The sequence below is a fragment of the Antechinus flavipes genome, chromosome 1, assembly GCF_016432865.1.
Source record: "Antechinus flavipes isolate AdamAnt ecotype Samford, QLD, Australia chromosome 1, AdamAnt_v2, whole genome shotgun sequence".
Classification (NCBI taxonomy): Eukaryota; Metazoa; Chordata; class Mammalia; order Dasyuromorphia; family Dasyuridae; genus Antechinus; species Antechinus flavipes.
The window spans coordinates 137,952,834-137,976,594 of NC_067398.1; the positions used below are offsets into that span (position 1 = coordinate 137,952,834).

Consider the following 23,761-nt stretch of genomic DNA (forward strand, 5'->3'; position numbering starts at 1 on the left):
AATGGGATTTGTCACTTGATTAGCTGTATGACTCCAAACAAATCACTGTACTCTGGGCCTCAAATTTCCTCACTTTAAAAACAACAATAATAAAAAGGTGGATTTTGGATTAAATGTTGTCTAAATCTCTTCTAGCTATAAAATTCAATGATTCTAGGCTGGTAGTTGCTAGTAAAGAATTCTTAAAATTTGGCAGATGTAATTTGAATTTAAATTTCTCTTTCTTTTTGATTGTCTTCTGAAATGTTACTCTTACTTTTTGTCACAGCTCATTCTTAAATTCTAATTATGGATTTCTTCAAATATTACAGACTTTTTTCTATCTCCACTCACCTACTATAAGAATTTCTCTTTTGTTCCAAATAACTTTAATACTTTTCCTTTGTCCCAGTTTCAAACATTTTTGTCATTCAAGTTGTTTTCTGCAATATTCTTTATGCTCTGTTGTCCCATTCCTTTTTTCCTGATTTTCAACATTTTCTATTCCTTTAATGGCTTCTCTTTCTGTTCTAACATTTCCTGTCATGCTTTTCTGAAAGACTAACGTTCACCTTTTTATAAGTTGCATTATTTTCTCCTTATTTAAATAAAACAAATAATTAAATTAAATAATTTTAAATAATTAAAATATTTCCTGTAAATTCCTCTTTTTACATCTGTGTGGGAGAGCAGACACCATGCTAGACTTAGTCAGGGAAATCTGAGCAATCACTCCCTCCTCAGACATTAAAGCAATTATGTGATCCAGGACAAATCATCCAACCCTTTTAAACCTCAGCTTCTTGATCTGTAAGAATAGAATAGAAAGAACAGTATTGACCTTATAGAGGTCTTATGAGAATCAATTTCTTTTGCTGCATATGACAAAATATGATCCCAAGGGTCACAGGAAACAAAAAGGCTTCCAGTGGTCATTCCCTACTGTGCAATATGACTTATTCAAGGGAAAAAGTAGCAGATAAGCCTGATACACAAATGAATCGACCTTGAGAGAGCTCCCATATGCAAATGAGTTGAGGCTACAGTGACTTAGATCAGGCTCCCAGAAGCCCAGTTCCCTCATTACTTCCTAAGAATATCACCTGCTCCACCAAACGCCATGTAGAGAATATGTGTTTGCCACTGAGGTCTTGTGCCTCGTGCCCCCTCTCTTTAGATGAGTGACTCTGAGGAGCTGAGTAACCCCTCTTTTTTCCTCCCATTCAGTTATCCTGTCGCAATTCCATACTTTTGCTTATGCTATGCATGGCAATAAATGGAATTGCAACTGAGTCTTGAGTATACATTCTTCCTGAGACCTTGAACCCCAAGAGCTGGAAAACAAGGGCCTTGAAACCCTGGTCCTATAGCCTTACCCCAGGAGCCCCCGAATCATACTATTGCAGCCTTGGTTTTTCACTTGCTCTCACACTCTACACATTCAATTGCCACATCTTGATATTTCTAAAATAACTCTCATATTTGCCCCCTTCTCTCTATTCATATGGCTACCCTCTTAGTTTAGGAACTCATGACTTTTTACCTACGTGATTGTAATAACTTTCTCTGCCTAATCTCTCTCCTTTCCTATATATCTTTCACATCATGATAAAGTCATACTTCTAAATCCTCTATTCAAGAAACCCCAGTGGTTCTGTCCAGGGATCTCTAGAAGCAAAAACAAACTCCTTTGTTCAACATTTACAATTTGACTCCAACTTATTTTTCTTTAACACATTTTTAGGTTCAGCCTAACTGGCCCTTCTTTTCATGGCATACTCTCCATTTATCTCCCTGCTTGTGTCTTCACACAGGTTATATCCTGGACTCCCAATACAATTCTTCCTTCTCTCCACCCTCAAGTTCCCTCTAAGCACAGTTGAAACACCCAATTCAGAATAACTCATGAGGACTTTCCTGATCCCCCAATAGCTAATACACCTCCTCCTATCCCAAGTTATCTTGTATTTACTTTGCACATATATGTGGCTGTCTACACTCCCAAAAACAGTAAGATCTGCAGGGAAGACAAGAAGGGTTTTTGTAGTCCTTTTTTTTTTTTTTTTTTGGCTGCAATATCTAGGTGCTTGATAAATGCCTTTTGCATGTTCTAAGCATTAGGGAACACAAAGTCAGAAATGAAATGAGCCCTCCCCTCCAAGGATCTTACATTCTATCATGTAAAACAACACATATTTGTGAATAAAAATTAAGTACCACACATAAATATTAAGTGCATAACTAATTTAAGAACATCATGAATAGTTGGGAGGGATAAGACCTCAAGAAAGAAAGCAGTACTTGAATTAAACTTTGAAAGATTCTGAGAATTCCAAAAGACAAAAGAGGAGGAGGGAGGGTCTTCACAGTACAGTGGATAGTTTGTACAAAGCAGAACTATCTACAAGGAACAGCAGGGAGCTAATGTGGCTAGATCATAGAATGCATCAAAGGTAATACAAAATGTAAGACTGGAGAGTTTCAGGTTATATCATGATGGGCTACAAATGACAAAAAAAAAAAAAAAAAAAAAAAAAAAGACACATATTTGATCCTAGAGGTAGTAGGGAGATGGAGCTTTTTTTTTTTTTTTTTTTTAAATAAATAGCACTTTCCTAATCCTACTACCTAAATCCAGAATGCATTTTATGTCTAGGATAAGATGCACCGAATCAATAATTGTGTCAGTTGTTGCTTCTGTGATTTTGCCAATCATTTTATACAAATTAAACATTCTATATTAAGGTTAGAAGAGATGACTCCACAGACATAAATATACATGGAAGAATGCACTACTTTTATATAATACACCTGGTATTAGAAGAAAACAAATGCATTAGCAAACAAGACTTCTAGCCCAAAAGTAAATAAAAAGAAAGAACAAAAGTAGAAGGGCTATAATTGAGTCAATAGAGTCAAAACAAAAGTGTAACTTTAAAGGACCTTTGTTTAGGTCTTAACTTACATTCTGAAATTTACAGATGAAGTTCATCTGAGGTCGGCTAAGATGACAGGAAAAGATAATGATGCATATTGAAGAAGATGTGGGAAAACTGAGACACTAATGCACTGTTGGAGTTGTATAATGATCCAACCATTGTGGAGCGCAATCAGGAACTATGACCAAAAGGCTGTCAAACTATGCATATCCCCAATTGGATCCAGCTGTGTCTCTACTGGGTCTGTATCTCAAAGAGATTATAAAAGAGAGGAAAAGACCCACTTGTGCAAACAATTTTCGTAGTAGCCCTTTTTGTAGTATCAAAAAACTGGAAGCTGAGTGGATGTCAATCAGTTAGAGAATGGCTGAATGTAAGTTATGGTATATGAATGTAATAGAATATTATTGTTCTATAAGAAGTGATATAGGCTGATTTCAGAGAGGCCTGGAGAGATTTACATGAACCATGTTAAGTCAAGTGAGCAGAACCAAGAGAACATAGTACACAGACAGTAACAAGATTAAGTTATGAACATCTATGATGGACTTGACTCTTCACCAAGGAGGTGATTCAATGCAATTCTAATATACTTGCAATGGAAAGTACCATCCATATCCAAAGAGAAAACTATGGAGACTGAATACAGATATAAGCATAATATGTTCACCTTTTTTTTTTTTTTGCATAGCATAACAAATATGGAAATGTTTAGAAGAACTGTACATGTTTAAATTTTAGTGGATTGCTTGCTGTCTTGGAGAGGGAAGATGGGAAAGGAGAGGAAGAAAGATTTGGAACAGTGTTTTGCAAAGGTGAATGATGAAAATTATCTTTGCATATATTTGGAAAAATAAAATACTATTAATAACAAAGAAGAAATTTACAGGTAAAATTTATTTCTAAATTACAGTATTGTCAAAATGTAGCAAATACTGACATCTACTGGTAAAAAGACTGTTCTGCATATTAGTTGTCCAACCTATTTATAGGTCATTCAGTAGATGCCTCTATCAGTTTAAGAAAAAAGATGCTATCAGTATTAGAACTCTCAATTTCTTTATTTTATTTCTTTGTATCTCAAGTTTGATCTTTATTTTTAAAATGTTGCAGGACTGCAACAATATTTTAGAAATAAAAATGAGAAAAAAATCACATATTTTATTAAATTTTTAAAAAAATTACCAAAGGATATTTTATTAAAGCATATACAAGTAAATTAGTTCATTACAACAATGATATCTAAATGAAAAGAGAAAAGTAGGAAAGTTTCTGCTCATAAAAAAATTAAGGACTGTCTTTAAAGGGCACAAGCAGTCAAAATACCAATCAAGAGTGTTACATTTCATGTAATAAGCAGAAAATGCTTAAAAGCCATTTTGCTTACCATCTGGAAGATTTAAACAAAGCCAATCCAAAGCAGAATGAAGATCACCTCCATATAAAACGGTATTTGTCATGGCTTCTTCAATGTCCTTCGTTTTAAATGAAAATGCTTGTAGAGCCATGTATAAATCCTACAAAGGAAAAAAAAATGAAGAAAAACTCAGATTTGAGAAAAGAATATTTTATTTTTGTTTTTTATTTGAATTACATGTCAAAAGTTTTTTTTTTTTTGAGTTTGTGACAGTGTTGTTCCAGAACAAGCTAGTGTTCAGAGTCCCAAATTTTGAATGTAGGTTCCTTTTTAGAACAATTTTTAGAACCACCACCCTATATTCTTTTTTTTGGTTGGTTTTGTTGAGGAAATTGGGGTTAAATGACTTCCCCAGAGTCATACAGCTAGAAAGTGTTAAGTGTGAGACTAGATTTGAACTCGGGTCTTCCTGACTTCAGGGCTGGTGCTCTATCCATTGAGCAACCTAGTTGCCCCCATTCTATATTCTTTTAGCCAACTCTAATAGCCTTTTCTCAGTCTTTATCTTTTATGACCTTTCTGTAGCCTTTCTGACATTGCTGATCACCTTCTCCCTGATAAACTACACTGTTTGCATGATGCTACTCCCTCTTGATTCACCTATAAGATTCTCTTCTCATCTCCCTATATGCTACTTTTCTTGGTAATTTCATCACCTCCCACAGATCAATTATCTTTTCTCTGTGCTAATGATTTATTGATCCTAGTTATTCAGCCCTAACTCTAACTTTCAATATTCCCTCTTCAAGTGCCTATGAGGTCTTCTGTCACATAGCTATATTATATTCAACTTGTCCAAAATGGAAATTATCTTTTCTCTACTGAATCTCTCCCTTCCTCCCTTTTAAACTTCCCTGTTAGTATCAATGGTACTATCACGATCACTCAGGCTTTCAAACTAGATATATTATACTTGATTCCTTATTCTCATAAATCTTTCCTTAATCCTGTCAATTCAACGTCCATAACATTCTTACACATACCCCCTTCTCTTTTCTAACACTAGTGCTTCACTGGTAAAGTCCTTATCTCATGCCTGGACAAGTACAAAAGTCTGTTGGTTGGTCTTCCTGATTCAAATATTTCCCATTTACACTTTATCCTCCCCTCAATTATCAAACTAATTTTCCTAAAGTATAAGTCTGACCATATCACTGTACGTTCAGAATTCATATTCAAAGTCTTTCATAACTTTGTCTCTTCCTACCTTTCTAATTTTTTTTCACATCTTCGCTGTCTAGTCCTTGCCCTAGATCCCTGATGAACTTGTGATTCCTTACGATCCCTGTGACAATGGCCTCTTTGCCATTCTTTACAAAACATACTCTGTCTTCTGGAACAAGCCATTTTTACTAGCTGTCCCTCAGCCTGGAATACTTTCTCTCTGTATCTCTGCCTCCAGGCTTTCCTGGCTTTCTTCAAGTCCTAGTTGAAATCTGTGTCTTGTACAAGAAGCCTTTCCCCAATCCCCTTAATGCCCAAAGCCTTATTACCTCTAACTTACCCTCCATGCATCTGTTTGTATCTAGTTACCTGCCTATTATCTTCCCAGGCTGAGAGCCCCTTGAGAATATGGAAGGGCTTTTTTTGGGGTTGCCTTTCTTTGTAACTTCAGAGTTTAGCACAATCCCTAATATAGAGCTCATTTTGACTGACTGTAGGGATTTTAATGAATTTTCAAACAGCCCCACACTTAATGTAATTATTTCTGGATATGTCTCCCCCTCATGAATGAGAATGTAAGCTCATGGGGAAAAAAAAAAGCCAAGGGATATATGTACCTTTGTGTACATAGTACCAATTGGTGTCTCTGTTGAATATGACCATGAAATATCAATGGAAACTAGAAATGTCATTCTGTTCTCATATGTAGATAGATTCCTCACTTTAAAAACTATTATCACTAATTATACAAAGGGTTTAAATCACTTTTATAGTTTTACTATGAAAACTTCATGGACCAGATTAATTAGGATAGTAGATTAAAAGTTAAAACAAACAAACAAACAACTACCACAGCAATCTATAGAAGGAATAACACCAAAATTTTATAGATACCTGTAATTTTTTGGCAGTTAGTCTCCCAGAAATCATTCCCTTATCATTATTTTGCTTTTTATGTTCATTGATTACTCCAATAATTCTCTGCTCCAGTTTACTGTTAATTACCACCTATCACAGAAATGGGTATATGGAAAATAAAACGAAATTAATCCAGGTTGCACAGTAGAGTTTCTTTTACCACAAAATTCAGATTTATACATAAAAACCAAAATACAGCTACTAATATAGTCAACTATGTATGTGACAGCACTCTTAATAACCTTATAGAGAGCAGAATCATATGATAAAACAATGGCAACATGATCTCTAAAATGTGGAAAGAAAATCCTTTTATCCTAACCAAAAAATTGGCACCTTTTAGGGCTTTAAGGCATAAATATTAGCCCAGGGACATGCCTTGAAATAAATGAAGCAGATATTTTAAAAAACCAGGCCACAGTCAATTATTTTAATAAAATGTAAAAAATCTAAAGTCATTTGTTTCCAAAATCTTCCCTTATCCCAATCACATTTGCCAAGTTGCTCTCACCTCCTTCCATGATCTATTATTTCCCATATTACAAGTTTGGAAGAACAAATGTGTTCAAATTTTTTCTAAGATTCCCCTGAACACAAAGCAGCAGAAGTAAGACAGTGACAAGGGCAGTTAATGGTGACTGGCTAGAAGTAGAAAACATGAGTCTGTATCAGCCTTGCCATTTATCACTCCCTGTTCTTTTTTAAGTTTCAGTTTTTCACAGGGGGGTGTTACAGAGAGATGCCAATACTTGCATTACCCACCCCTGGCATTCTGCCATGAGAAAAACACTTTAAAACAATGAAGCACCATGGAAACTGATGAAAAGGAAAGTACCTGGTATTCATTTTAGTCTACTGCTTGCCATTAGTTTCCCCCTTAATTTGTTATAGATAATGAATTTTTATTGTGCTGCTTTTCTACTGGAGTTCTTAATTCCTTACATCTCTATAATGTTTTGTAGGTGTTTCACTTGCTTCACATTTCAAATATTATTTAATTCTCATAACAATCTTGTTATGCAGGGTGATGTATTATTACAATTTTATAAATGAGTAAACTGAAACTTACTGCCTGGCCTAAAGTTCAATAAATTTACTTTGTCAGACATAATTGAAGTCAGATAAATTTTTCATTTTTTTCCTCCTGTATTGCCTTAAGACAATTCAGATTGCTATAGGGCACTGGTTCGTAATCATAGGTTGAAATCCTATTAAGATCATCACTGATCTATAGAACCTCTGAGGAAAAGAATTCTAGGAAAGAATTAAAGAGGAAGTTATGAAGGGAATGTCCTGTCATATATATAAAAGATGTGAAAATACTGCCTTCAAGGATTCAAGAATGTTTTCCTCCTGGGAATATCTCCTTAGTACAGATAACTCCTTTAATATGTAATAAACGGTTTCATGAAGTGCTGCAGACAAAAACATTTCAGCAACTAGTAGTTAAAGGGCTGGAGATTAAGAGTTGGACCAGTACTTGAAAACTTTCCACCTTTGTAGAATTCACTAGAGTGCTATGTTGGTACACAGCTTTTGAAAATCCAATGTCATCTTAATATTATAGTCAGGAGTTGGTATAGGATTGAGTAGAAAGTTTAAAGAACATGAAGAATACGTTACTATATTTTACTAATGAGTTTTGAAAGGGAAAATTATTAAAATGATTCCAATATTTCATGTGAAATATTGAAAATCTGCTACTCACTTTCAAGATAGATTTATCCAGATTTGAAGGCGTACCAAAATCAGTTGCTGAATTAAAACTGTAAATTTTTGGACCTGTACATAACAAATGACACAAAAAGAATGATTAATACCCCTAAATGTATTTTATTCAATTCTTCCAAAGAAGATTAATAAATGCCAAACATTTCTGTTTGGGGACTGTGCATTTTCCAATTCTTTACATAACCTAAATCAATTTCAATTTCTAATCTAAGAGCTAATTAAGGTAACATTCTATGAATTAACATTTTTCTATCAATAATCAATAAGTTCACTTTTAAATTACGCTGAATCATATGTTCAATCTTATTTATTTCTTAATGAAGATTATTTTAATCAGAATACTGTCCTCCTATGGCTCAGGTAAGACTTAGGTGGTAGCAGGGAAAGAAGCAGAAGTCAAAGGTGAAAGGGCAAGGAAGAAATCAGGAAGTAGGAAAGTTAACTATCTCCTTTCATTTCTGCTCTCTATTGCTATGATAATCACTCCTAAGCCACTAACAATGAGGCTAAGGTATATGTGTTTGGAAAAGGCAGAAAAATTAGAATCCTGGAATAATAAAAGGCTTAAATTCTCTATCTCCACCAAACTTCGAAACAGGAAAGATCAAGAAGAATTATTTTCTTTTCTTTTGTAGAGAATCACTCAAAGTTTAAACCAATAGTTCATTATAATTTTCAGGATCACAGATTTCTTCAAGTAATATTTTAATCTGAAAACACTAGCTAATATAAACAATTTTCAAATTATTACAAATCAGGACATCTCAAAGTTTGAATAGTTTATTATGCCTGTTTGAATGGTTTATTATATTTCTAGGGACCCTTTTGGATCTATGCCTTTAATGATACACAAAGACTCAGAAGTATTTTTAATAGTCTAAATACTATAATTGTCATAATCCAATGAGGCACTCTCTTTAGATGGAATGAGTCTGAGCTAAACTCTGACTCTAATATGATTTGTCATATAGTTTGTTAAAAAAATGGCTGAAGCAGATCAAAGTCAGGGAAAACTTCATAACAGATAATTACAGTTCTCCACCAATAGTGATCATAATATCCCTTTTGCTATTTATTATAGGCAGCATAAAGTCTATTTCTATGTCCTAATACATGGGATCCTATCATCTAATCCAGAACTCAAGAAGCCTCTCCAAAATCTACTCAGACATTTTCCAGTTCAGTCATTTCTAGAATGCTTGCTCTGGTCCCAATAATTTCTGCTATTTCCACCTCCCCGCCCCCCCAAGTTGCTAAGGAATGACGTAAATAAAGTGTATATAATTAGTAACCATATTACCCTACTTAATTTGTATGACATTTCTATGTAGATTACATGTCTTTATGTTGACTATTCTAATGAGTACCAGATCATTTATCTTCAACTATTTACATGACAACTCCATCTTGATATACACTGGCAACTAAAATTCAACATGTCTAAAAACAAGCCCATTATATTTCCCACTAAATCTGACCTTACTTTCCTATTTCTGTCTGTAACACTGTTTTCCTGGTCTCCCACATTCAAAACTTTATGAGTTTTCCCCCTCATTATCCCCCCTCACTTCCCATAGCCAAGCAGTTACCAGGCCCTACCTTGACAATATAAACAAAACCCTCTCCTTCCCTTTCTTATTTTCCTTGTAACTATCCTAAAACTGACTCTCTACTCTTTATCTAGAATACAACATCTTCCTTTTCAGGTCTTCCCATCTCTTCTGCTCCCTCTCATGCTGCTGTGAGAAAAATCTTTTTGCATAGATCCAATTGTACTACTCTTGGACTATAAGATTTTCAGGGTTCCCCACTGACTATTGAGTAAAGAAAAATTTGAAATTCTCTACTTGGTATCAAGGAACTACATAATCTAACACCATCATCTTTCCAACCTTCTTCATATTACTACCCTCCAATAAAGCTGGGCAACTCTGCCATTCTGAAAACATACTGTGCTTTTCAGTCACCATGCCTTTGTTCAGACTGTTCTTTCTGCCTGGAGGAAAAACATGTTCTCCCTTTCTTTCTTCATTTGTTGAATTCCTATCCATCCTTTAAAGTCCAACTCAAAGTGCCTTCTCCAAGAAAGCTTCTTTGATCCCCCTTGGCTAGTAGTAACCTCTCTCCCTTAAGACATCACAAAGCACTTTGTTTTGTAACTCTCCAGAGCACCTACTATGTAATATTGCATATTTTGTCTATTAGTACTGACATCCCATTTTCAAATTAGATTGTAAGTTCTCTAAGAGTGAAAGTCCTATTTTATCTAAACTTTTTTTTTTTTTAAATTTCTGTAGTATCCAGCAGTGCTCTGTACAAAGCAGGCAATAAAAATCTATTTAAAAATGTGTAATCTTTGCAAACTTTATGTGTGTGACATATAAAGTATATCCTTTATGATTGATCAATGGTCATTTATGCATGAGGTTAAGCACCAAGATCTTGGTCAGGACCTTAAACTCCTATCATAGTAAAGTCTACGAGAAAATCAGAATTAATTTAAATTGCTTTAAATCATATTATCTTTTCCAGGAATAAAACCTTTTATACATTTAAGAGAAGCTTTATTAAACTTATTAGGGCTGAATAAGCAATATTTAAAGTAGTAAAAAAAATGGAAACTGCTTCTATTTACCTTATTTATTCACTGATTGAGCAATCATTTATGAAATATCTACTACATGTAATGTAACAACATAAATCTGCCAGGTAAGAAAAAGAATCTTCCACTCAAGGAGCTTATAATATAGTAGGGAGAGAAAAAGTGTTTATTTTGGTGCAGACTTTTATGTGGGGAACTCCTTAGGGTAGAAAATTGCCTACCAATGCAAATCAGAAACTCTTTTTAAGTTATAGTTTTAAATTTCTATGGGACACTGAAAAATATAATACAAACTAGCATCTAAGTATCTGAGAATAATATGAATCGCATATAATGAATAAACAATCACTTCCAGAGGTGACACTTGACATTGAAAAATATTAACAGGTAGAGTTAGCATGAACAAAGATGTGGAGATAAAAAAACAATGTGTGCCTGTGGAAGGAGGGACAAATGTCTGGTTTGAGAGTAGAGTCTATGTGAGGGAGTTCTGTAGGATAAAGCTGGAAAGGTAGGGTCATGGTAAATGTGGACAGTCTCTAATATTAGACTAAAGAATTTTTATTTGGTAAGCAATGGACAAATAGTGAAGGTTTAGTAACAATGAACTGTTATTAAATTCATATAATAGGAAGAACAAGCTAAAAACAGTGTGTAGGATTTAATTTACTAAGCATTTACCAAATGCCTACTCTGGGTCAGACACTGTTAAATGCTAAGGATGAAGTGACAAAAACAAAAACAAACAAATGCTGACTATTAAAAAGAAGACCATATGTTGTGTGACCTTGTCCTCCATCAACACTGACATCATAAATGATACCAGAAGGCAAAGAAAATTCAGCTAAAGTTCAACGTTTCTTGAGAAGATAATAGAGTTGGATGAGTTAGTTTTACTATGAATCTAAAAATATAACTTATGGAATTCCAGGTTCCCTCAATTTACAATGCTCATGTGGGCATAAATAAAGACTTTTAGGATGAAGATAATTTTGGCCTATAAAACAACATCTATTAAAAAGAGAAACTAGTCTTTTGGAAAGCATCTTGGATTTATGCTAATAAAATGTCTATACCTTTTAACTCAGAGATTCTACAACTAGGCTTATTTCCCCAAGGAGGTCATTGATAAGACATTCCCTTATACATTAAGATATTTATATCACCATTTTTCAATATGGCAAATAATGGGAAAAAAAAGTAGATACTCATTTAGGGAATGGCTGAACAGCTTGTCATAAAAAGAAATAAGGGAATATTACTGTATTAGAATACATATACAATAACTACAATAATGTAAATGGAAAGAACCAATATAAAACAAGAAAAAGCACATGTTGCAAAAGTATAAACAGGTATAGCCCCAAAGAAGAGACATGAGAAGATATCGTCACTTTGTTCTTCTCCAAAATGTGTAGGCCCATAGGTCTGGTATGTTGCATATATTTTCAGACTTTGGGGATGTATTGATTGGTTTTTAATTTCTTTTTCTACTAAAAAAAGTTTTATTCACGGCTTTCTAGGAGAAAAAAAATGTAGGGGTACTAGAAGAAATTCTGGAGATGTGAAGAAAAAAAGCAATAAAAACTTGTTTTTGAAAATGGGTGGAGCAGAAAAATTGTATTAAAGACTTAACAAGAGGCAGTAGAATATAGTAGATAAACTAATCAAGAAAAATCTATTAATCCAGATACTGAGCTAAAAACATACTATTCAATAAAAACTGCTGGGATCAAACTACAATCTGAAAGAAAAATAGATATAGCCGAAAACCTCAGACCATATAAGCAAGTTTCAAATGAATGTCTGATTTGGACATAAAGGATAATATTATAAACAAATTAGGGGACAAAAAAATAAACTGTCTTTCAGAACTGTGGATAGGGGATGTTTGAGTATACCTTCCTCCTCTGCATTTACTAGAGTTTCCCATGTGACACTGAGCATTTTCATCCAGACCTGTTTCTTCATGCCTGGAGCACTTTTTCTCTCATCTCCACTTCTTAGCTTCCTTGAAGTCTCAGCTAAAACTGAGAACATTCTGCAAGTCCTTTCCAGTCTACTATAATTTCTATGTCTCTTCTCCCCTCAATCTACCTCCAAATTCTCTTATTATCTATGTTATTCATACATAGTTATTTGAATATTGTCTCCCTGTGAGTCCCTTGAGAGCAGAGACTAGGATCTCTCTCTCCCTTCTTTGTATCCTTTGCACTTAGCACACTGGCTGGCACATAGCAGAAACTTAATGAAGGTTAGCTGATTGACATAGTCTCAGAGGTCATTAAGTCCAACACTCACATTTTGCAGATAAAGAAACTTAAGCTCAGAGAAACAAAATCATCTCAACCTACAGGTTTTATGAGGGGAAAGAATAAGCAATATTTAACTTTATTGCTGCCCAAAATCGACTTCAGTGTTCCAACCACAGTGAATGCTTAAGTTTGTCATAATAGCTTTGTTGCTGAATTTCATCATAACAATTTAACACGGGAGAGGCCAATATATATAAATTATCCTAACATAAGGTAATATGCATGGCAATATAGAACTGAGAGTTGTAGGGTTGAGGAAAAGTGATCATTTCTGGCTGGAGCAATCAAGAAATCCTGAAAGGAGATGATTACACCTTGAATAATGGGTAGGAATCTGATAAGCAAAGGTGGTGGTGGAGAGCACTTCTGACAGCTTGAAAGATACAACAGTGGTAAAAACACAAGGCATGTTTGCAGAACATGAAATACTTTTCTCATTTGAGTGTAGGATCTGTGTAGAAAAGTAATTCAGGAGCTAAGTATGAGCCAGACTATAGATAATTTTGTACATAGATGAAAAGGAATTCTGAATCAATTCTGTCAGCAATGGGGGAGCCAGTGAAGATTTCTGGGCAAAGGGCCATGATCAAAGTTTGCGCTTGATGAACTGAAGGGAAAGATTATAGAGAAACAAGTTAGGAAGGCTTGTATTTTCACCAATGAGAATACAGGTTGGTAGCAGTGGGGATAGGAGACTAGGAATATATGTAGATGATATTACAAAAGACTAGACAACATTTGGGGAAGTGGCAGATGTCAAAGTTGATTCTTGTTACAGAGCACATAAAGGGCATAAAGGGACAGAACTAGAATCCATTTTCTAATTCCCAGAGTCTAGTATTCATTTTCTACTGCCTGCCTCTCTGTTGAATGAGCTGTGTTCAATCTTTACACAATCTTAGATCATCAAGAAAAAAAATATTAGAAAGGTTTAGAAAGATGAGTAACAGGTATCAACATCTAGATACTATAAAATTTTAATTTCCCTAAAAGCATTTGCTTGTTTCCAAATAAAACAATTCCTTTTACATTTATCAACATTAATGTTGTCTTCTCCTTCAAAAAGCAATTTTTTGGTGCATTGATTTTGGTATGCTGACTAACATGCCATGTGCATGTTAAATACTTCCTTGTAGTAAAATATTGAAGTAATGAATAATGTCTCTTAAATTCTAAGATAGAACAATTTTTAAAAGCAATACAAAGAAAAAGAAAATACAAAGCAGATATATCAGGATATCAAGATAGATAATACTTAGAATTGTAAGCAGAATCAAATTGCTAAGAATTGTCAGTTCTCAGAATTTAACTTCTACAAGATTACAATACCTACTGTGCTAAATAAAAGCTTAGCTCTCTCTATTGTCTGAAAATGTTTTTCTGATAATAAATGTTTTAATGCGCAAGATTATAGACTAAAATTTCACTTTACTTCTGCTTACTTTTGATGAATGGTAGAAAAGTAAATAGTATTAGAATCTCTGTACATGTTTTTCTACTTGTTCAAAAAAGAAAACTGCAATCAAAATAAAAAATGTTATAACTATTCAATCCTTGAAAGCAACAGTAAACTGATAAATGTTCATTTTCAACAAGGCTGCAGTACATACGATTCTGAGTTAGAATATTGAACAACCCTAGTAAAAGAGAGCAGAAGGTGCCATAGATTTATTGTTAGAGAAGCCAATTTACAAGTACTTATTAAAGACCTACTACTTTTTCACCACGGAGCTGACTAGATATACATGCAAACAACAATAGATCCCTAATGGCAAGAAATTTTGTTTATATTCTAGTAGAGTGAGAAATAACTACTTCTGCCACTTAAATGTGATATAGAGCAAGGCATCCCTCAGGAACTGAGTTTCCTCAATGGATCAGGTGGTCTTTGAGGTCCCTTCCAGCTCTAGATTTATGATCCTACAACTAAAGTCCCTAAAGTTTCCTTTGAGCTTTAAACCTACAACACTACAGGTCACAGACGTATTCAAGGAATAGAAGGCACAATTATCAAGTTGGTCACCTTAAAGACACCATCAGTAGCTGTCATTTCTTCAATATGCACAAGAGCAACAGTCTACATGGCTGAAAAATGATGTATCCCCTGAGCAGAATCTTTGCTATCATAAATATTTTTTTTCATCACCTCAGGAAGGCGGTTTAATTGAGCTTTAGATAAATTCGGGTATCTATTAGGTTGTTTATGGTTTTGAGATGTGGGGAAGGGAAGGCAGAATGGAAATTTGAAGGCAGTGTCAGAGAAAAGGGCTAAGCTATCCTTAAACAACTTTGTTCGCCAAGGCCTGGGGAGCAGCCCAATCCTTGTGCCGTCTGACTATAATAAGGACTTAGTTATTTACGTGATATCTCCCCAAGTTAGTATGTAAGCTTTTAGAGACAAACCTCCCCTCCCCATTTTTTTTTGTTTCATGACGCTGAGCATAATGCCTAGCATACAGTAGGCGCCTAATAAATGCTTGTTGACTGGTAATAGTGGGCCCTTTGCGAAAGGGCCATGCAAGCATATGGAGTCTATCCAATGCAAGGTGGAAACTCAGGAACCCGAGGGGGGGTGCGGGGGCATGTTCCCGTGGGGCGGGGAAGGGAGGCGCGGGAGTAGGGAAAGGAGGTTCGCGGCTGCAGGGGAGGATAGCGGGCGGAGCGGCGTCTCTGGGCCTGCCGGTACCTTGCTTGACGCGAGGCTCCTTGGCGGAGGCAGTGACCGGGGGCGGCCTGGGCACCGGCTTCTTGCCCGGGGCCTCTCCCGCTGCCCCGGATTCAGCGGCGGCTTTGGCCCTAGCGGCTGATACGGCAGCTCGCACCGCGCCGGCTCCCGGCGTCTTGTGCTTCTTGTTCTTCCCGCCCATGCTGCGGCTCCCACCGGGCCAGGAGAAGCGAGAGGCGGGGAGAGAAAAGCGCAGAGCACGGACACGCGCGAACGCTTCGCTTCGGCGGGCGCAGATGTTCCCAGTCCGCAGGCGCGGCACCGCCGCCCTCATCCGGGGTTTCCTTAAAGCCAAGGCCAGGAGCTGTTTCGGGATTGGTCCTTACCGCAGCAGTCCCGCCCTTCTCTCCTCCCTCACCGCGTGCTACGTGTTCTCCCTCTTTCCTCTCCCGGCTGGAAAAACTAAAAGAGACAAGAGAAAAAAAATTTCAAGTGCTTGCGTGAGCTCAAGCTTTCTTGTTCCCTCCCGGACACCGTGGCCCGGGATAGAACGCCCTCTTCGCTTAACTGCGGGGCATTGTGGGTCAGGGGAATTCATCTGTACGGTTCGGAAACATGGCGGACGCGTTCGGGGACGAGCTCTTCAGCGTGTTCGAAGACGAGTCACCGGCTCCCGGTGCTAAGAAAGGGAAAGGGGCAGCCGAGGTCACGGGCAAGGCCAAGTAAGTAGCGGGAGCATGAGGCAGGCTAGGGTCGTTTTGTGGAAACGAAGTCTGGCCTTCCGGCGTTAAGGAAAGCGCAGGCTGGGCTAGGGAGAAAGGCCGCTGGGAGGGCCAGAAGCCAGAGCGGGGGTCAGAGAAAAGGCCAGGAGAAGAACTGTCCGTTTAGGAAGTTTTTGTCGGCAGCACTTCCCCTGGGCCCGGCGCTGGGGACACCAAGAAAAAGAATGGTAAGAGGGTCTTTGGTAGGAGACCAAGGGCTAGAGAATGGGGGGAAGGCGACGGGGAAAGGTCTCGTGCATAGAGGATGAAATTTCAGCTGGGGCTCGAAGGCCGCCGGGGATACTTGAGAGATTGATGTGAGGAGTGAGTGCATTCCAGGAATGTGGAACGGCGGTTGCAAAAGCACGGAGGCTCTTGTGTCACTAGATGGTCCAGTACATGGAGAAGGGGAAAAGTGTAAGAAAGTCCGGAAAGGTGGTAACAGGCAAGGTGTGAAGAGCACTTAAGTCAAACACGAGTTATTTTATTTTGTTACTGAACCTGGGGGATTATGGGGAGTTGAGTTAGATAAAAGACAGATGTCAAAAGGAAAAGAAAAGAAGGTGTGATTATGATAAGGGGATTTTTTAAAAAGAAAGAAAGAAAAGTATAGAATCAAGTTTGGAGTCTTGTCATGACATACTTTCCTTGAATGAAATGTCGCAAGAAGTATGAGAATAGTGTTTTTGAGGAGTCCATCTAGGTGTCATGGTGATTGGGGACTTGAAGTTGGGAAGACTTCTAATGCCTGCTTCAGTCATTTATAATCTTGTGACCCTGGACCAGCCGCTTCACCTCTCAGCCTCAGTTTCCTTTTCTGTAAAAATAGAGAATACTAATATTACCTGTGTTTTAGGCTTGTGGTGGAGATCAAGTAATAATAGGAATAATGACAGTATTTATGTATTGCTTTAAGATGCTAAGTCTTCTATCCCATTATATTCTCACAATAACTCGGGGAGATGTTATCTATGGTTATTACCATTTTAAGTGACTTGCCTGCAGTCCCTAGCTAATAATAGCCTGAAGAACTCAGATCTTCCTGACTCCATGACCTATGTAATGCACCACCTAATAACATGTAGAATTTTGTAAACCTGAATATCATTATTTCTAGTAATTATCCTTTCTTTGCCACTTTTCATTTAACCACCTGTGACCTTAGTCAAGACATCCCTTAACCCCTCAATGCAATGTCTTGAAAGATAACAAAAATTTGGATTCAAAAGAATTGTATTGAAAAATAGTTCTGTTACTATTAGAACTATCTAATTGGAGTTTTTCCTAAGTATTAGCTTCCAAAATTTTTAAACAAGGGGATTTATCCAAATAGTCTCTTAAGAATCTTTTTAGTTTTAAATTATAGGATCCTCTTCCCTATATCCATTAAGTGACTCTGCTGTTGATTCTGTCTCCTCAATATCTCTTGCCATCTGTCTCATTTACTACATTAATAAAAATGTAGGTATTCATTTTCTTTTGCCCTATCTCAGGAGCTTTTTTCTTGATCTTCTTAGAGCTCCTATTCTTTTCCCCTCTTTAGTCATTCTTCATACAACTGCTAGATGCATAGTCCTAAAACACTAGGACTACCTTGTTATTCCTTAAATTTCCGTGGCTTCTTGTTGCTTTTAGGTCAGGAGTTCTTCACTTGGGGGCTGAATGTGTCTCTCTCTCTTTTTTTTTTAAATTTGATAACTATTTTTTCTATAACTGGTTTCCCTTGTAATCACATTCATTTTATTTCATGTATTTAAAAACATTGTTTTGAAAGGGTTCCCTAAGGAGTTCATCAGGCTGTCAGAAGAAGCTATGATACAAAAAAGTTTTAGAGCCCTTATTTTGGGATAAAGGACAAATTATTCTGGCATTTAAAGCCCCTTATAGTCTGCTGCAGCTTCTCTTCTCAGGTTGATCATAGCTATTTTCCTCATATATTCTGTGATCCTGCCAAGATGGCTTACTTTTTGTTTTTGATTTTCCATTTTTGTATTTGATATTCTATCTCCCATGTCTGACAGTCTGCTCCCCAAGCCTTCAATACTCTCCTTCCTTATCTCTGTCTTCCTAAGCGCCCTGAATTCTTTCAAGGCTCATTTTGAGCCTTAGATTGTTCCAGTTCCCACTTGTTCATACTCATCAATCACTCTTATTAATGTTTAGATATCCTGTATCTTCTCACTTGTGAATATATTATATACGTCTAACTATGTGTTGTATTCCATCACATAATGAGGAATTTTGATATTTGAATCTCCAGTGTTTAGCACAGGGTCTGGCTTATGGTAGGTATTTAATAATTTAAACAAACATTTGTTTGTTGATTGATAGATGAAAGGAGACTAATTAGGTGATATTTGTAGGAATTTTGTGGAGACTCAAACTTTCATTTCTGCCTTCATTGTATATGCCCCTTTCTCTATTTTCATACTCCCTTAAATCACCTCACTCTTGGACTACTGAAATACTTTGTTGGTAGGTCTTTCTGACTCAAGCCCCTCTCCACTTCCATCTGTCTTCCACAAAGCCTTCAAATTGATTTTCCTGAAGCACAGGTCTGATTTTGTCATCCTCTTACTCTTACTCAGTGAACTTCATGTTCCTATTGCTTCCATGTTTATAATATAAAATCCTGTTTTGGTTTTAAAGTTCTTTATAAACTGGTCCCTTTCTACCTTTCCAATTTTGTTGAATCAAAAGTATTTTATATTCCAGTGACACTGGCTGCCTTGCTGTTTGTCATACCCAACACTCCCATTTCCCAATTTTTTACTGGCTGCTCCCCACGCCTAGAACTCTCTCCTTCTTCATCTTTGCCTTCTGACTTACCTGAATTCTGTTAAGTCTTGAGCAAAAATCCCATTTTCTGCAAGAAGCATATTCTAGTCTTTTCCTTTATTCTTAGTGACTTTCCTCTAAAAACTATCCCTAGTTTATTTTGTAAATATCAATGTATAGTTTTTTTTTGTTTTTTTTTTATTTTTTATTTTTTAATTTAATTTTATTTAATAATAACTTTGTATTGACAGAATCCATGCCAGGATAATTTTTACACAACATTATCCCTTGCAATCACTTATGTTTCATTTTTTCTCCTCCCTCCCTCCTCTCCCCCCCCCCCCAAGATGGCAAGCAGTCCTATATATGTTAAATATGTTGCAGTATATCCTAGATACAATACATATTTGCAGAACCGAACAGTTCTCCCGCTTGACCTAACTTTTTTTGGAACAACTTTCTTTCTTTTTATTATTTTTTAAAAAAATAATAACTTTTTATTCTCAAAGTATATACTAAGAGTTTTCAACATTCACCCCTTTTAAAACCTCGTTGGAACAACTTTCTGAAGACATTGGACCAGGAAAGTTTAAAGATTGAAAATGTAATGGGCCCAATGGGCATGGTTCTGTGCCTTTACCTAACAAATTATGACTCAGATGAGGAATAAACTAGTATATGAGGGTATTGATCCAGAGTTAGGAATTAATATGGGAGTTTATAGTGTAAGATGAAGACTAAAAGATTGTTAGGGCGTCGTTGAAGTTCCTTCCCTCTTGATTCAGGTTAGGCAAGGAACTAAGTATGATCAGAAGGAATCTAATAAAATAAGGTGAGATGGGTCTCTCAATTTGAGGTCCTGACAAAGAGCAGGTTTTATGGGTGTAAAATATTACGAGAATTGAGAGGTGAGGGGGTTTGGGATAGCACAAGATTTGAATTTGGGCATAGTCTAACATGCCTAATAATGACTATACTTAGGTGGTATTCTTTGGTATTTAAAGTGGGGCAGTGGATTTGAGGAACTGGTGTCCAGAGTATCAAATGGGCTTTCTTCATGAATATTGAATTCATAGCATGTGGTTTTTGGAATGGAAAGGAAAACTAGGAGTCAATTGCTTAAGTCATAGAAAGTAAAAGTAGATCCTATAGAAGGTTGACAATATTGATAGAGTGGGCATTATAAGCTGTTGGAATAGACTTCAAACTATGTGTGGAATGTCGGTCTAACAATTTGCCTTTATTGGGGGTGTCTAAGTAATATAGTGGATGGAGTGCCAGGCTTGGGAGTCAAAAAGATTCATCTTCTTGAGTTCAAATCCAGCCTCAGACATTTACTAGCTGTTCATCTGCAAAATGAGATAGAGAAGGAAATAGCAAACTTATCCAGTATCTTTGCCAAGAAAATACCAAATGGAGTTGTGAAGTCAGACATAATTAAAAAACAACTGAACAACAAAGCATTTGTTAATTACCTACTGTATATGAGTTATTCTAAGTTTTGGAAATACAAACCAAAAATGACATAATCCTTTCCATTGAGGACCCTGTTCACAGAAAGGTGAATAAACATAATAGATAAAGAAGGATTGAGGAGGGGGTATTTGCAGCTAATGAGACCAGGAAAGAGGTGGTGCTGGACTGAAAATTAGGAATTGAATGACTGGTGAGGAAAGAAATTTCATTCTGGGCATGAAGGACAGCTAGTACAAAGGCACAACACTAGAACATGGAATACTCTATATAAAGAAGAGTAAGAAGACAGTCAACTTGGCTAAATGTATTATATACAATGTAGTATATATGTATATACTATATAATGTATATACTATAGTATACATATACCATACTATATATATAAATGTAATATATACAAAAAGAACATATAATAAGGCTATATAAAAGCAGATTGAGGTCAAACTGTGAATACCTTTAACTTCCCCCCAAAAGGGAGGAAATTAGTTTGATGCTAGAAGTAATGAGCAGTAGAAATTTATTAGAAGTATGATAGGAGAGACAGGGAGGAAAAAAAAGAACGATCGAGGAGAAATAGAGAAAAAGTTTGATGGGATGATAGGGTCTAATGAGAGGTTTTTTAAGAATGGGAAAGACTTGAGCATATTTATAGGTTTTAAAAGAAAGGCCAGTACAGCCAATAGACAGAAATTTGAAAATTACAGGGAGGGAGGTTTAATTAAGGGAGAATCTTCTTATTTTTCAGTAGTAGTTTACTTTTCCAACTACATGTAAAGTTTCAACATTCATTTTTTGTAAGACTTGTGTTCTAAATTTTTCTCCTTTCTTCTCTTACCTCCCCACTTTCCAATACTGCAAGCAATCTGATACAGGTTAGATATGTATAATTTTTTTAAACATATTTCCATATTGTCATGTTGTGCAAGAAAAATCAGACCAATAGGAGGAAAAAAACCACAAGAAAGGAAAAAAAAACAATTTTTTTAAAAAAGTGAAATATACTTTGATCTACATTGTCTCTCTAGTTCTCTCTCTGGTTGTGGATGGCATTTTCTATCCCACTTCTATTGGGATTGCCTTGAATCACTGCATTCTTAAGAAGAAATATGTCCATCACATTTGACCATCACTTAATCTTGTTGCTATATACGATGTTCTCTTTGTTCTGCTCACTTCACTAAGCATCAGTTCATGTAAGGTTTTCCAGGCTTTTCCGAAATCATTTCTTATAGAACAATAATATTCCATTACATTCATGTACCATAACTTATTCAGCTATTTCCTAACTGATGGGCATCTACTCAATTTCCAATGTCTTGTTATTAAAAAAAGCTGTTAGAAATATTTTTGCACATGTGGAGCTTTTTCACTCTTTTATGATCTCTTTGGGATACAGACCCAGTAGAGGCACTGCTAGATCAAAGGATATGCACAGTTTGTAGCCCTTTAGGCATAGTTACAAATTGCTCTCCAAAATGGCTGGATAGGTTCACAACTCCACCAACAATGCATTAGTGGTAAGAAGGCCTACTTTTTCAGAAAATGGAGTAAAGCGGGAGAAAATGGGAGATATTGGTTTGGGGCTGTGGATAAATAAAGTTAGATGATGAAAAGGGAAGAAAGCAAGTTAACAATGAACGAACTTAGTTTTCTTGATAAAGCATGAGTTTAGGTCTTTAGCTATGAAGGTAAAAGAAAGGAATGGTATGTGAAGGAAATAGAGGTTTGAAATAGTTTGTGTGGGAAATAGTTTGAGTAGTAAAAAGATTACTTTGTTCCAGTGATGGGCCCCATAGAAATTAGATAACAATTTGTAGCAGACCAGTTAGCACAGTTGTGACTGTCTCTGAGTTCAGCAGGACATGAGTAGGAAAAAAAGAGAGAGATGGTGAGCATAATATGGAGTTGGATTGTGGCATAGTATGAAGTTCCTGTGGTAAAAGATTTGAAGAGACAAGGGATAGCCTTGAACTAGTTAATTAAAAGATCAAGATTGAAAAAGGATGACAAACAGAGAAGTACGATTGAAGGAAGGATTTGAAGTCATAGGAAGAAGGAATGTATTTAGAAGGAGTAAATAAGCATAGGTAAACATGAAGTGATGGAAAGTTATGATCAGAAAAAAGAACAGTCAAATATTTTAACTGTAATGTAAAGTAATTTTTATATAAATTTTACACAAGTCTGAAATTGTTAATATTGCTCTAGCTGAATTTTTCCAAAGGTAGTATATATTTTATTGGACTTTTGAAAGTTTATGGAATTATTAACAAAACTATTATAAAAAATTTTACTCTTCAGAAAACGGACAGATGATAAACCACAGTCAGGATCCACCAATGTTGGAAAGAACAAAAGAGATTTAGAATTGGAAAGTACAGATGAACCCATATTTGGAAAGAAGCCCAGAGTAGAAAATACATTATCAGAAGATGTAAGGTAAGATTTGCTTTCTTGTAAATTTCAAGCCCACTTTATATATCTTTGTCACTTTGGCTTAAGATTTAAAGAGTTTTGAAACTGTGTATAGTGTGATAGCTTATAAAATTGAAAAACAACATGGTAGTCATCTAGATTTTCAAAAATAAAATTTTTATTCTTTTGCTATGTCTCACACACCTTGATTTAAAAAAAAAATGTTCTCTCTAGCATCTTCTTGTTCTTAGCTAGAACTTTGCTAAAAGCATTGAGTACCTTATTGCTGTTACCATCGACAAGTAGAATCTGAGCAAAGAGTGAATATTTTTGGTTTGTTTTTAACAGTGCTATGTAGTCAGAGAGTAAAGGGAATCATATCCATCTTGAAAGCAAAATAATTTAGATAACTTTATGAGGCAAGGCAGCCATTAATGATAAGCTAAGATAGGTAGTTACCAGAAATAGAACTGTAGAAGAAATTCCATTATTTATTGTGAAATATGTCTATTGTAAATTAAGTTGTCTTTTTTGGCCTGGGCCTATGAATTTTTTTTTTTTTTTAATAATAATGGCTTTTGGAGGGCAGATAGTGCAGTGA

The 23,761-nt window shown here is 35.9% G+C and overlaps 2 protein-coding genes across 2 annotated transcripts in view; one reads left to right on the top strand and one right to left on the bottom strand.

The window, feature by feature from the left end:
* The window catches only part of DHX29 (DExH-box helicase 29), a 55,811-nt gene extending 39,698 nt beyond the window's left edge, over nucleotides 1-16,113 (bottom strand). The window contains exons 1-4 of the mRNA XM_051990756.1: nucleotides 15,752-16,113; nucleotides 8,126-8,199; nucleotides 6,394-6,507; nucleotides 4,306-4,435 (exon numbers count right to left, since the gene is read on the bottom strand). Coding sequence (XP_051846716.1) covers nucleotides 4,306-4,435; nucleotides 6,394-6,507; nucleotides 8,126-8,199; nucleotides 15,752-16,064 — 631 coding nt within the window. The 5' untranslated portion in view covers nucleotides 16,065-16,113. The remainder of the gene's footprint in view (nucleotides 1-4,305; nucleotides 4,436-6,393; nucleotides 6,508-8,125; nucleotides 8,200-15,751) is intronic.
* Nucleotides 16,114-16,290: 177 nt separating this feature from the next.
* Nucleotides 16,291-23,761, top strand: part of MTREX (Mtr4 exosome RNA helicase) — an 88,393-nt gene continuing 80,922 nt past the window's right edge. The window contains exons 1-2 of the mRNA XM_051990766.1: nucleotides 16,291-16,452; nucleotides 23,047-23,184. Of these exons, the coding sequence (XP_051846726.1) occupies nucleotides 16,346-16,452; nucleotides 23,047-23,184 (245 nt within the window). The 5' untranslated portion in view covers nucleotides 16,291-16,345. The remainder of the gene's footprint in view (nucleotides 16,453-23,046; nucleotides 23,185-23,761) is intronic.